The sequence below is a fragment of the Panthera leo genome, chromosome B3 (assembly GCF_018350215.1).
Source record: "Panthera leo isolate Ple1 chromosome B3, P.leo_Ple1_pat1.1, whole genome shotgun sequence".
Lineage (NCBI taxonomy): Eukaryota > Metazoa > Chordata > Mammalia > Carnivora > Felidae > Panthera > Panthera leo.
The window spans coordinates 130974219-130988378 of record NC_056684.1 but is presented as its reverse complement, the minus strand read 5'-3'; the positions used below and the strand labels follow the sequence as shown (position 1 = coordinate 130988378).

Genomic DNA, 14160 nt, shown 5'->3' with positions numbered 1-14160 from the left:
TCATTCACTTAAAAAGTACCTACTTTAGTATTTGAGTCTCTGCCATTCTGTAAGAATGGTGAGAACAGTGACTATATTTTTAAAAACAATTTGTATAATGCTGGTCATTTATTGAGAGCTTACTGTGTGCCAGCTACTGTGCTGTGTCCTTTACATACACCTTGTTTTAGCCTTAGAATAGTTGAAGCAGTTCTAAAGAGTAAAAAAGCCTACTTTACAACAGTTTGCCCTTGGTCACATAGCTTCTAAGCGATGCAGTCAGGGTGCAGGCTCCCTCTGACTCAGAGCCTCCCATATTCTGTGGCCTATGCCAGTGCAACAAACAGTACCATAAAAGATGCTAAATAAATGTTCGCTGAACAAGAGAATAAATGGGGATATGAGCTTGAGTAAGACATAGTCCCTGTCCTCCAGGAACTCAGAGGGGAGACAAAGAAGTATGGCAGTGAGCAGGGGGCTGGGGTTAGGAGAGTTAAGGTGGAGATGTAGACCTGAAGCCAGAGACACACCTACATCACATCAGTGGGGAGGGGTGCAGAGGGGTCTTCCCTGAGGAGGATGAATGGAATTGGCCAAATGTGGGTGTGGAATGCATCCCAGACAGAAGAAAGAGAAGTGGTTTGATCTATCCAGATAGTAGGCATGAGAGTGGTGCTGGGTAAGGTGTCCAGAGTTACGATCCAAATAATCAAAGGATCTGGGTATAAAACTGAGAATTTGAACTTGATCCTGAAAGCTCTTGGTGGAGGGGAGGTCTTGACAGGTTTAAACAGTGTACTTTCGTGGTTAGATTTGCATTTTGGGAAGATGATTCTGGCAAGTAGTGTGGCAGCTAGAATACAGGGAGGCAGACAGGAGGCCCGGAGAACCTTTAGGCTGTTGTAATGATTGAGGACAGCCTGGATGAAGGAAATAGGGTTGAAGTCAGGGGTTGGATTGGAGAGTATTAAGGAGGTCTTGGTGACTGAAGATGGATGGGAAGTTGGTGAAAGGTAGCCCTGAGTTTATGGTTCTTTACTAAGATAACAAATGCAGGAGAAGGAACAGACTAAGGAAAAGGTGCTATGTTTGGTTGGGGATGTGTTGAACTTGAAGTGAATAGAGGGTAGCTCCATGGGTCTGCGTCTCAGTGGCAGGGGCTGGGGAGATTGTGGGTGTGAGGGAGAGAGATTAAAAGAGCCACTAAAATGTCAGTGGTAACACACATGAGAGTAGGAACACAGAACATTGAGTATAAAAGTATCTTGCCCTTGGTGTCAGTGGTTTGAACCTAGAGCCTGTCTGGCTTCTAAGCCTAGGGACATGCCACTCTTTCATATTAAAACTTATTTCTTTTATTCCCCTTATGTATATTGCTCCCCAAAAGATACATTATTGGTCCACTACTGGTTTTGTGAGTTCTTTGTTGAAGCAGTCATTGCCCATGGGTTACATGTGATCGTGTTCATCCCTGCATCCTCCACCTCTATCTTTCCATACGTTCTGATACCAGTCTTGTGTGAGGTTTCCTTAGTATACCTTGGCCTGGGGATCATTGTGTGATCATTCTTTTTTTTTTGTGTGTGTGATCATTCTTAATAGGAATGCCACTTACAAATCTCCGGTAAAGATGGGAGAGTATTGGTTCCTTTCAGCATTGCTGCTTAATTTCCTGCAAGATGTTGAAGGGAAAGGATTACTTGTTATTCATCCTTTCCATGATCCCAGGGTTGTGGGATCAAGACCTGCATTGGGCTCCATGCTGGGGCTGCAGCCTGCTTAAGATTCTCCCTCCCCACACCCCGACTGTGCCCCTCTGTCCTGCTTGCATGTACTGTCTCATTCTCTTTCTCTCTCTCAAGCAAATAAACAAACAAACAAACAAATAAATAAATGATAGAGAACCTAAGTTTCTAAGTTTCATTTCTTCTAATAATCACTCTCTGAGTTAAGTTCCTCGCGACAAATTTGTAATCACGAGGTTCATCATAGAATTAACTTACCTTCCGGCAAACCCGCATCTCAACAGAAGAGAAACATGCCGTGGCTTCGAACCTGTGTTTTAGCTGTTGGGGAAACAACAGCCTTATTTGCCTAGCGATGGGCAAAATAAAGGCAGGTAAACAAGTAACCTGGGAAATGACTTTCCTCAGCTCAAATTTGCCCACAAGCTGGCTAAATACGGGCATGCCAGGTGGTGCATGTCGCACTATGAAAACCTGTTCATGATTGGATTTGTTTTATTCACACTTTTGAATTTTTTTTTTTTAGGCAACCTCCCGACTTCTAGTAAATTACCCGGAGCCCTATCGTTCTCAAATATTGGATTATCTCTTTAAGGTAATGAAAAAATAATTATTTAATGGCACCTGTGATATGTTTGAAGCTATGGTGAATTTCAGCGGTAGAATTGGTCACCTTCACATTTCTAGCTTTAAAAAAAAATGGAAAATTACTTTTGGATTAAGTGGCTGTTGATTTGAAGTTGGTCTTCTCATCTGTCAAACCAAAGGCAGTAATTAGTCACTGTCATGTTTTGTCCTTCTTGCGGTGAATCACAATGTTAACACTCCTCCTTCTTTCCCCAGCCAAACTTCGGTGCCTCTTTGCATATTCTAAAAGTGGAGATAGGTGGTGATGGGCAGACTACAGGTAGGAGATTTGGGAAATGGGTTTATTTTCCTTCAGCACTTTAATCTCTACCTAACCTTAGGGACTGTGGATCAGAATGTAAGCGATATCAACATTTTTGATGTTGATCATTGCTTAGTACATTCTTATTGTTCCTCTTTTACTCTACTTAAAAAAATATTATATCAAAATACTCACTTTTCCCATAAAATGGCATTTGGACTTTAGATGGCTTATTTAGTTGAATTAATTTGTAGCAAACAAAACCACAGTTTTTAAAAAAGCTATTTTCACGAGGCAGAGCATAGAGACAGGAGTTTTTATTGAGAAATTAAAAAAAAGAAAGCTTTTACCATAGAAAGCATGTAAAATATTATGTTATTAGCTTTAAAGAAATTTGTGGCAAAAATATGTCATCAGTATTTCAGAGATGCAGTTTTTTTCTCTTTTATTTTTTTATTTTTTTAAATATGTTTATTTATTTTTGAGAGAGAGGGAGAGACAGAGCGTGAGCAGGGGAGGGGCAGAGAGAGAAGGAGACACAGAATCCGAAGCCGGCTCCAGTCTCTGAGCTGTCAGCACAGAGCCCGAAGCGGGGCTTGAACTCACGAACCGTAAGATCATGACCTGAGCCGAAGTCGGACGCTCAGCCGACTGAGCCACCCAGGCACCCCAGCCTTTTCTCTTTTAAAAACAAAATTATTTTTAGCCACTAAATTTTCAGTCTTCACTGTCACCATTTTGATTGACTTTATGTAGAACATGTGGTCAATTAATATACAGGAAGAAGAAAATTCTCCCGATGATGATGCAGCTTATTATTTACAGGCCAGATTCCATTGTAGTGAACTTTACAGTATTGTCTCTATACCTGTGTTCCTGTTGGTGACTCGGGAGTAACTTTTGTTAAAGAGATATGTCTCTGTGGTGGCATTAGTGTTTAATTAATATTGAAAGCAAAAAATGCAAATCACAAATGAAAGAAACCTCTATAAGGAAAACTTTCCCCAAGTTATTGTAAGAGGACATGTATTTTATTGTCCACCCTTTGATGCAGAATTGATAATGACTGGCCATCTTCATTTGCTGAAGTGAAATTCTTCAGGTAGTTCTTGTGAATTCTGATGTTTACCTTTAAGAGGCAAGGCCCCACTCCTCGTGAGACCCTTCCTAACAAGGGCAGATGTTTGTGAAATGTGGTGACATATGAGGACAGATACCAGGATATCAGTTATCTACCTTGACACACTATGGAGGTTAGGATAGAATTTTCTTACAGAGGGGTTGTGTAGATGTATACTCATTCCTTTTTTTTTTTTTTTTTTCTCAAAGCTCTGTTGTCTTGGTATAACAAGGCACGTTATAGGCTCAAGGCCTGGGTGGTGAGAATGGGGCTAAGGAGCTCAAGATTTACATTTAGGATGGAGAAATTAAAAGCTGAGGTGATCTGAACTCAAAGTTGGACATGGGGACTTGAAAACTCCAGACAGACCAGACCAAAAGCCCAGGGAAACATAGTCCAAGGACTCTTCAGTTACATGAGTTGATAACACTTCTCCTTTTAACCCTGCTTATAATAGAAAGTTGTGGTTTTATTTTTCAAGACCTTTACGATACTTAGAATAATGAAAAAAGGTGAAATAATACACTTTGATCATGCATTGTCAAGTTATCTAAGATTATTCTTATTTGCCCATATCAGGATTGGAACCGGAATACACCTTCTCTGAAATGTGTGTGTGTATAGGGGAGAGTGGCCCTAGGAAACACCATTAAAGGGTGGTTTCCTTTCTCTTTTGCTCTCTCTCACGCAGATGGTACTGAACCCTCCCACATGCACTATGCATTAGATGAGAATTATTTCCGAGGATATGAGTGGTGGTTAATGAAGGAAGCTAAGAAGCGGAACCCTAATATTATACTCATGGGTAAGAAGTGAAGTTTGTAATGCTTTTGCAGTCTGTTTAACTTTCAAATTCTGAATTATTTATATGGAGTTACTCTTAATACTGAAGTACTAACCATGTTAATACTACCCTTATCCTACCAGCCGCAAAACCTGTGCCAGGCTTGATCCTTTCTTTGCCTTTATATTTTATGTCTGCTCTTTGTATGTAATACCTCTGGAGTAAGGCATTACTCTTCCCATTTTACAGAAGCAGTAGGGGCTTAGAGAGGTTATGCCACTGACTTAGGTCAGATAGTTAGTAAATGCCAAATTCAGATATAGAACCTAATTCCATTCTTGTGATGCTAAACTAATTTCCTCAACAAAATTTCTCATCAAAATTTGTAAAATTTTGGGGCAGAGAGAAAATTGTCAGTAGGCGTTATAGTACATCCCAGCTCTTTGCGAAATTATGCATTACATGCGGTAGTAGGTGCCATTTCTAGAAGGCGTACACATAAAGTGTATGTTTTGAACCTCCACAGTGTGGTGGGCACTGTTCTAGGCATTGGGGATACCCAACAATCCAGCCGCTACCTTCTGCCCTTTCGGAGCTTAAGCTCTAGAGGCAGCATCGCTGGAAGATTTCTCAACTTGTACTACTGCATTCACTTTACAGGTTTCGTGTGGCAGTGCACAGACCCGTAAAATATTGCAGAATACACAGTGATGACATCCTTGCATAGTTTGAAATGAATTTGATTTTTTGAAACAGGCTTACCCATTCAGCCTTGTGAGTGAGATCAATGAAAATTCATTTTATAGGCTTGATTTCAAGTCATTTTCAAGGTCATTTTCAACAATCAAAGGACAAGCACGAGTTTTTCTAAATTAAAAAAAAAATGAGGAGTCAGTGTGTTCTTTCTAAATGGTCTTTTGTAAGAGATTCCAGAAATGTTGTGAGCAGTAAAAAAAAAAAAAAAAAAAGCATCGTTGACTTCAGCACGTACTCCCCCATTGGGCTGCTTTCATGGTCAGTTCTCATTTAAATGTAGAAAATCTGGCATGCTGAACCATGTTCTAACAAAGACTTACACATGGTGGGCCTATAGAATGTATTTGGCATTTCATTGTTTAAAAATGTTCCAGTATTTTAATGTCACATTTTTTATGGGATACACACTTAGGCATTCATTCCTCCTGAATTTAGAAAAATAAGCATTTTGTTCTTTTAGTTTTGAATTTTTTCTGTGGTGAACTCGATTGTTTTTATATGTATATATATAAACAATTGAGGAACTTAACGGTTGAGCTTATTTTGATATGTTAGTAACAAAATTAGGATGTAGAATTGTAATTAGTGCTTATCTACTGTTCTCATTTTCTTCCTTAAAAATAATAATTAGGGTGTTGGAAGAATGTGGGCTATTTGATTTATATCATACCACAAAGGGGTATTTTCCTGTTGAGACATTGGCATTTATATTGATAATGATGACAAACTAGTTTTGTTGAGTTTGATTATCTGACTAGTTAGTATTTTAAGGAGACTTAAGTTTTAAGAAGATGTACTAGTGAAAGAGGAATTTGTATTATATTTAACCTGTAGGAATACTTAGGCATAAGCCTTTCAGAAGAACTCCTTGATTTGACTTCAGAGGGAAGAAATTGTATATTAAATATCCCTATAGCAGGCAGTGGGCATGTTGAGTTAAATTGTATGTTACATTTCTTTCCATGGGTAAGTATCTTCAAGAGGGTGTGTTCTTATTTCTTTTTCTTGAAAGAGCATTTGGAATTATGGAACCAGACTCTAGGGCTCAGGAAGGAGTTCCTGAGTTCATAAACTGGAAGGGATTTTGAGAATACACACAAGATATATAAGCTTTCCTCTAATAAGATCTCTATTGGCTTTTTGTTTACCCTGTGTTCTTTTTGGTTTCTTTTGCCTTGTTTTGGATGGTTGCCAGCACTGTAATACCCACCCCACCTTTACCTTTTCCTTCCTACAGGGTTGCCATGGTCATTCCCTGGATGGCTGGGGAAAGGTTTCAACTGGCCTTATGTAAATCTTCAGCTGACTGCCTACTACGTCATGACCTGGATTGTGGGCGCCAAGCATTATCATGATTTGGACATTGATTATATTGGGGTTGGTAATGTATTTAAACCTTGATTAACTTTTGGATTTTATTTGTAATTTCTTAAAGCAATTTGATTCTGTGGCATTTTGTTACTAACCATTTTGTGGTCATGAGACCCAATTTGTTCCTTTGGCATCTGATAACAAATTAAGTATGTGACCTTTTATTCCTCCTCTTTTCCCATCCAAATTTTAGCCCCTTTTGAAAACTGTACTGAGTGTATACCTTCTCTGAACTTTTTCTTTCTTTAATTTTGATTTTGATACTACTCCAGCCCCAGTTCTCCTTGAAAGCTTTCCCTCCTTTCTCTAGTTATTCAAGAATACCACATTTACTATCTGGTTAATGATTAATCTCACTTTGCTCTCTGAATCTCCTGCTGTTCTAAACCAGACGGTGGCAAACTTTTTCTTAGTGGGTCAGAGACTAAATATTTTAGGTTTAGTGGGTCAAAGGCAGTATTAAGGATATTATGTAGGTAATTATATAGCCCTTTAAAATGTCACCATTTAAAATTGTAAAAACCATTTTTGGCTTTTGGGTTGTAAAAAATACAAATGGTGGGCTGGATTTGGCAGGCTGGCTGAAATCTGCCTACCCTGTCTTAAACTGTTATTTAACACCTTATAATGATTTAAAAAAAATGTAAAATCTGATGTCTTTCCAGCTGGTCTGTTGGCAGGCTGGAGGCACTGTACCTCTCAGAGCCCTACACGTACATGTAGTGGTCTCCATACATGTTTGCATATTAATATGCCATATGTCAAAATTGATTTTAAAAGTGTTCAGCAGTCAGAAAGCAATTATTGAGCTCCTACTGTGTTGCAGACACTGTAACTGTTGTATTCTAGGGATACCAAGATTAATAAGCCCTTAAGGAGTTTAGTGAGAGAGAGAGAAACTGGGTGCTGAAATTGTGATATCACAAAGGACATGGGGATAAGCCCAGGGTTGTAGGGAGCCAGAAGCAACGATATACTTTGTTTTTTGTTATCTTTCTTCAAACTATAATTGGAAATTAGTTTGTATTTGAGAACATTCTTAAATGTCAGGGTATTTTTTAATTTGTAGTGAAACTAATTGTAGATTTGGATCTAAGTAGCACTTTATTATGGTAAAGTCACACTTGGAAAATGTTTCTGATAAAGAATGGGTAATTCACATCTCTTTTAGACTTATGTGCTGTGGTGAGGAGATTCTTTGATAAAAAATACTTTCCTGTATCACTAGAGTAAAATGAGTTATAGTGCCTAGACTCTAGGCCATCTCTGTTATTAATAGTTTTCTCAGATGCAAAACGAAGGTCTTGGATGTTCTCTTTCAATTCTAAAACCTCGTCATGATTCTAAACCAGCGAGAGTTGTGCATCTTCCTTTTATCTATCCTCATTAAGAATTTGCCTTTGTGATGTAGCACATCACTGTGATCTTATGTGTGCTAAAAAAAATTACTTCTATGATGTACTTACAATACTTGGCTTTAGGTGTACTGGTGGGATCTTGTAAGAATTATTACAACACTCCCCACGTCTGTTAGGTCTCCAGTACCTAATATAGTCCCTGGCACGCATTACATTGTCAGGATTTGTTGAATGATTAAATGGATATTTCAGTTTTTTTTTTTTTTTTTTTTTTTTTTTTTTTTTTTAATTGAAACTCCTAATATAATTTATTCTAAGAAATATGAACACTAAACACCTTGGTGATTCTAGAAACAAAATATTCAAAATTATAAGCAGTTAAATTTTTCAGAGAGCAAAATCTTACATTAATAGTCCCTGGCCATATATATGAAAAAATATGGAACGCTTCACGAATTTGCGTGTCATCCTTGCGCAGGGGCCATGCTAATCTTCTCTGTATCGTTCCAATTTTAGTATATGTGCTGCCGAAGCGAGCACGGATATTTCAGTTTTAGAAATCACTGGAATAAGTGACTTTTTGAAAAATATCCACCAAATATTCAAGGTTTTAAAACATATTTTAATTGTAAAAAGTTATGTTGTCTTATGACATGTCTATAAATTCAAGAACAGGACATTCCATAAAGTACGAAAAATTGCTTTTTAAGAATTTTTTTTAACGTTTATTTTTGAGAGAGAGAGAGAGAGCGCGCACGTGCGCGCACAGGGAAGGGTCAGAGAGAGAGGGAGACACAGAATCGGAAGCAGGCTCCAGGCTCTGAGCTGTCAGCACAGAGCCCGATGTGGGGCTTGAACTCATGGACTGCGAGATCATGACCTGAGCTGAAGTCAGAGGCTTAACCGACTGAGCCACTCAGGCGCCCCAGAAAAATTGCTTTTTAGATTATGTTAAAGATGATGAGAGCAGTGGTGTCTGAGTGATCATGTCTACGTTCTGACACTTCACTTTCAGTTCAGACTCTGACTTTCTGTTTTGCAGATTTGGAATGAGAGGTCATTTGACATCAATTATATCAAGGTCTGTACAACTTTAAATCTTTTTATCTTTAAGTTTTTGGTAAATAATTCCCTTATGGTACCATGGAAATTAGAAGTAGGAACACTGTATTTTTTACAGCACAGATGCTTGTTTTGCTAGTTCTGACATAAAATTTGAGCAAAAACGTAGTCATGTTTAAATTCCTGATTAAAGTGTCTGTAATTCCCTGTGAACCCCAAGTTTCATTGTCTAAAGAGTTGTGTTGAATTTTCCCATTTTAAAATTTATTATTTGTAGAATTATGATGATGATTATAAAAACAGCAGCATCATTTTAGACTTTTAGGACTTAGACAAATGTAGCTTCTTTTTGTTTCAACTGAGCAAAGGAGGCGAAGATGAAAAAGAACAAAGACCTTAGTTTGGGGTCTTGTAATTGCATCTCAGGGAGCACAGATTCTGGAGTAGCCAGAAAAGCGTCTCAATCACTTTTCTGGGGAAAGCAAGGAGTTTTTCTGAGAAAGAAGGAAGGGGTAGTTACATGATGTAGGTAAAGAGGAGAAAAGAGAAAACTGCTAATTTGGTGCTGAGTGGTTGAGCCACTTCTGATGACTATGTCATTGATTACTTTGTTGTGCTATTACAAACAAAACTATCCCTAGAAGGCATGAGTTAATTTTGCTGCCCTCATATGATCTGAATGCCAGTTGCTCTGTTGAAATATTAGGAGGAATTGCTTGTAAGACTGTTGCCACTTCTGGTCCAGTTCAAGAGTTCATCAGGTGGAAAGGAAAGTGGAACTTGAAAATGGGGCCTTTTATGTCCAGAAATTTTATATAGTTCCACATCCAATATCAAAATTTCCAGTATGCAGTCTCATTATTATTTTCTGTAGAATGCCTATTCTATTGGAATGTTCTATATGTTTCTATCTGTGATTAACAAATAGGTGGCAACTAACATTTGCAAAGTATGTTATTTTTTGAGTCACTTTTCCTAAATATTTGCCTCCACTTAATTCTCACTCCCTTCCATACAAGGTAACTACTATGATTGCTATTTTTCAGGAAAAGGAAAAACTGAGAATAATGACCCTCTGTCACTGGGAAACTAATGGCAATTTAACTTTTAAGGTGGAGATATTTTTTAGTTTACTTTTCAGTTCCATTTGTTTGTGTTTCCTCCAAGAAACACAGTTTTGTGGTTATATTTTGTTTCAGGTAAAAAATTCTTTAAGTGTCTTATGTTTTTATTTTTTTAAATGTTTTTATTTATTTTTGAAAGAGAGAGAGTGAGTGGGAGAGGGGCAGAGAGAGAGAGGGAGACACAGAATCTGAAGCAGGCTCTAGGCTCTGAGCCGTCAGCACAGAGCCCAGTGTGGGGCTTGAACTCATGAGCTATGAGATCATGACCTGAGCCGAAGTCAGATGCTTACCTGACTGAGCCACCTAGGGGCCCCTAAATGTCTTATGTTTTTGAGCAGGTAATATCCACTAAATTTCTTTCATTTATTCCCAAGCAGGCATTGACTCAACTCCAGTCTTGTCAGGCCTTCCCTATGTACTTGGAAGATAAAGATAGAAAAAATACTGTTGCTGCCCAAGAGGCGCTCACATTTGGGGACTAAAGAGTCCCACGTGGACAACTGAAATATCAGTCCTAAGTTCTCTAGAAGGATAATGCCCAGGCAGGGTTGTCAGAAGGTGCAGAGAGGAGATGACATTCTGCTTGGGTGGATTAGGGAACTCTATTAAAGGAGGTGACCTGGAGTTGGAATCTTCAATATGGGATGGACAGGAACTCCCCTTGTTGCTAGGGCAGGCGTGGACACTGCAAAGAAGTGAAGATTGAGAGTACAGGGATTTGGGGGAGGAGCAAGGATGAAAGGTGGAGTAATGAGCTGGGGACTCTGAGCCTTGCACAGCCCAATGTGTTCACTGGGAGCAACGGTGCACTTCACTCTGTAGCCATGGGGTTTGATGGGGTGGCTTGCAGCCAGGGCCTGTAACTCAGGGTCAACTCCAGGCTGCAGGCGTTATCTATCAGTGTAGTGGTGAGAATGTGGTGGAGGGGGCGTTGTGGGGTTATGGGAGGTGGAGCAGGGGGCTAGTATAAGATGGAGGCTCAAGGTTAGTGAAAAGCTGTGGCTTCTGGGAGCACAGGGCTGACGAGAGCCGCAATAGCCCCGAGTGGAAGACAAATTAGTGCGTGTGTCCTGGGTGACCCTGCGGTTGGCACAGCTTCACGGCAGGGTCTTAGCAGTGAAGGTGAGGAATTGTTTGTCTATCCAGATTTGACATTTCACAGCTTATGGTTTTTTCCTTGCGACTATACATGTGTCTCTCTAGTTGTGTCCGCTTCATATGAAGGAAGCATTAAGAACATTAGAATCTGGTTTCCTTTTTCTTTTAAACTAATGATCTGCAGCTATGGTGGTGGTTTTATTTATTTTACTATTAAGGGTCTGTTGTGGATTCCATTAAAGTCAGAGGGAAAATCCCTCTAGAACATTTTTACCTCTTTTTTTTTTTTTCTTTTTACATTCCCACCAAGTAAATTATCTTAATGATAGTGCTTTTATTTTCCAAAGGAGGCACATTTCTATTGAGAAATAATATGGACACTATCATCCAGGATGCTGATTTTCGAAGATACTTCAGCTGTTGTGGTTGTAATTCAACAGCTATAAACACAGTTGTGAACTTCTCTGCATTCTGTTTATCTTCCCAAAAGGTGTTAAGAAGGATGCTGAACTATCAAGGTCTCCATCGAGTGAAAATCATAGCAAGTGACAATCTCTGGGAACCCATTTCTGCTTCTATGTTGCTCGACACTGAGCTCTTGAATGTGATTGATGTTATAGGGTAAGGACAGTTTTCCTTTGAAAACTTAACAGTTTCTGATTGCTTGCTTGGGATACTGACTTTGTTTTTGCTTTTCCTTCCCACCTGATTACATTTGCAGAGGTAGCTTTCTTGTATTTACTTAACTAAAGCATGTATAACTGATACTTCATTCCTTTTTCTTTGAAATATACATACAGTTGACCCTTGAATAGCACAGGTATGAACTAAGCCAATCTGCTTATGTGTGGAATTTTTATGATACTGTGAATGTATTTTCTTTTCCTTATTATTTTCTTAATAGCATTTTCTTTTCTCTAGCTTATTGTAAGAATACAGTGTACAGTAAATAGAACATACAAAATATGTGTTAATGGCCTATGTTGTTGGGTCTTCTGGTCAACAGTCTATTAGTAGTTAAATTTTAGGGGAGTCAAAGATTATACTCAGATTTTCAAATACACATGTTGGGGGGCAGCATGTTGCCCAAGGTTCATCTCTACTTTGGGATCTTTCTATGAATGAAATGTATTGGTACTTTACAAATATTGTGTTAACGTTTGGGGTAATGAAGCATGGCTTTGTTTAGATTAAGGGGCAGGGTAGTTTTTAAATTTTAGAAATTACAAATGGCAGACTTCCTGTGGTTGGGAATTCTTCCATGAATGAACACTTATGTAAATGGTACGGCATGAACCCTGACCATGGCTCTTGTCATGTTTCCTCAGCAGGGTGGCGTTGACCCTGCTTCTTAGTCCAGCTCTGCCATTTAGTCCTCTGGGTCTTGGCCTTCCTGAGTTCCAGCAGTAATTTTTTCTCTGTCTTATTTATTTGCTTCTTTCCAGTCTTATTTAGAAATAACTGATGTACATTACTGTGTAAGTTTAAGGTGTATGGCGTGATGATTTGATTTACATATATGTGAGATGACTATAAAGGTTTGGTTAACATCCATCATCGCATATAGATTCAGTGAAAAGGAAAAAAAAATTTTCCTTATGATGAGTGTTCTTAGGATGTACTTTGTTAACGACTATGTATCGCACTCAGTGTTAATTATAGTCATCATACTGTACATTACATCCCTAGTACTTACTTATTTATAATTGGAATTTTGTACCTGTTGACAACCTTCCTCCAATTCCCCCTCCTATCCCTGACGTAGGAGTATTTAAAAAAAAATTTTTTTTTGACATTTATTTATTATTGAGAGACAGAGACAGAGCGTGAGCATGGGAAAGGCAGAGAGAGAGGGAGACATAGAATCCGAAGCAGGCTCCAGGCTCTGAGCTGTCAGCACAGAGCCCGACGCGGGGCTCGAACTCGCAAACTGTGAGATCGTGACCTGAGCCGAAGTCAGACACTCAACCAACTGAGCCACCGAGGCGCCCCCCTGACCTAGCAGTATTTTTTAAAGTGAATTTGAATTTTGTTTGTCATAACAACATATAACATTTGAAAAATAGAATACACATATGTGTGAAATTGGTTCTTTATTTGGTGTGAAGACTGCTTGACATGTGTCTTTTTGTTTTGAATGAAGAATTTTGAATGTACACAAAGTAAGCAGAATAATATAATGAATATCCGTGTTCCCATCACTCAGTCTCCATAACTGTGACCCATGCCTAGTTCTCCATCACACATACCTGTCCATTCTGTTACCTGAACTTGGGTTCATCTGTTGGTGGCTGTGGGGCCAACAGACACAACCAAGCTAAAGAATAGGGAAAGGAAGGGTTTTATTTGTAAAGTAAAGGAGAAAAAGTAAAGGAAAACACCTGGAGTGTTTCCCAGAGCGGTGTCTCCTGGAACAATAAAACTGGGGAAATTTTAGGCTAAGGGTACCTACGTATTCATGAAGGGACTTGTACTATGAGGCATTCAGCATGGAATTGGGGCAGAAGTCATCTTAAGATGACAGAGTCCAGGCCTCAAAGGTCAGCATCATCACTTCTGGGTATCTGAGCGCTCAGAAAGGTTTAGATCTTGCAAAGATAGCTCAAGAATGTGCGTCAGGTCAGTCTTTGGTTTTGACCAGCACTGGGAGATTTACCACTGATTCCTAGTTCCTGATGTGATTAGGTTATCTCCTGGTCTGATAGTGGCTGTTTGTTCTTACGTTTTTTTTTTTTTGTTCCCTTAAAATTGTTATCTCCTGGCATCTATTGTTCTGCAATTTCAACATATCTCAGGAAGTTCTGCAAGAAACAGGCTTTGGGCAAATAGTGCTGGTCAGTCAGGCATAGATCACAAGATGGCTGGGGGCCCACG

General features: G+C 39.0%; 1 protein-coding gene and 1 non-coding gene across 7 annotated transcripts in view; one reads left to right on the top strand and one right to left on the bottom strand.

Moving 5' to 3' along the window:
- Positions 1–14160, top strand: part of GALC (galactosylceramidase) — a 150884-nt gene that overhangs the window by 6999 nt on the left and 129725 nt on the right. For all 6 annotated transcript variants that reach the window (XR_006203988.1, XM_042943994.1, XM_042943995.1 and 3 more), the window contains exons 2-7: positions 2251–2319; positions 2568–2631; positions 4425–4538; positions 6511–6650; positions 9045–9083; positions 11777–11907. Coding sequence is in view for 5 of the 6 variants with exons in the window: in XM_042943994.1 (XP_042799928.1) it covers positions 2251–2319; positions 2568–2631; positions 4425–4538; positions 6511–6650; positions 9045–9083; positions 11777–11907 (557 nt within the window). In the remaining variant the exon portion in view is untranslated. The remainder of the gene's footprint in view (positions 1–2250; positions 2320–2567; positions 2632–4424; positions 4539–6510; positions 6651–9044; positions 9084–11776; positions 11908–14160) is intronic.
- Positions 8436–8542, bottom strand: LOC122223262. The gene has a single exon (XR_006204148.1). It is a non-coding gene; the product is annotated as a U6 spliceosomal RNA (small nuclear RNA).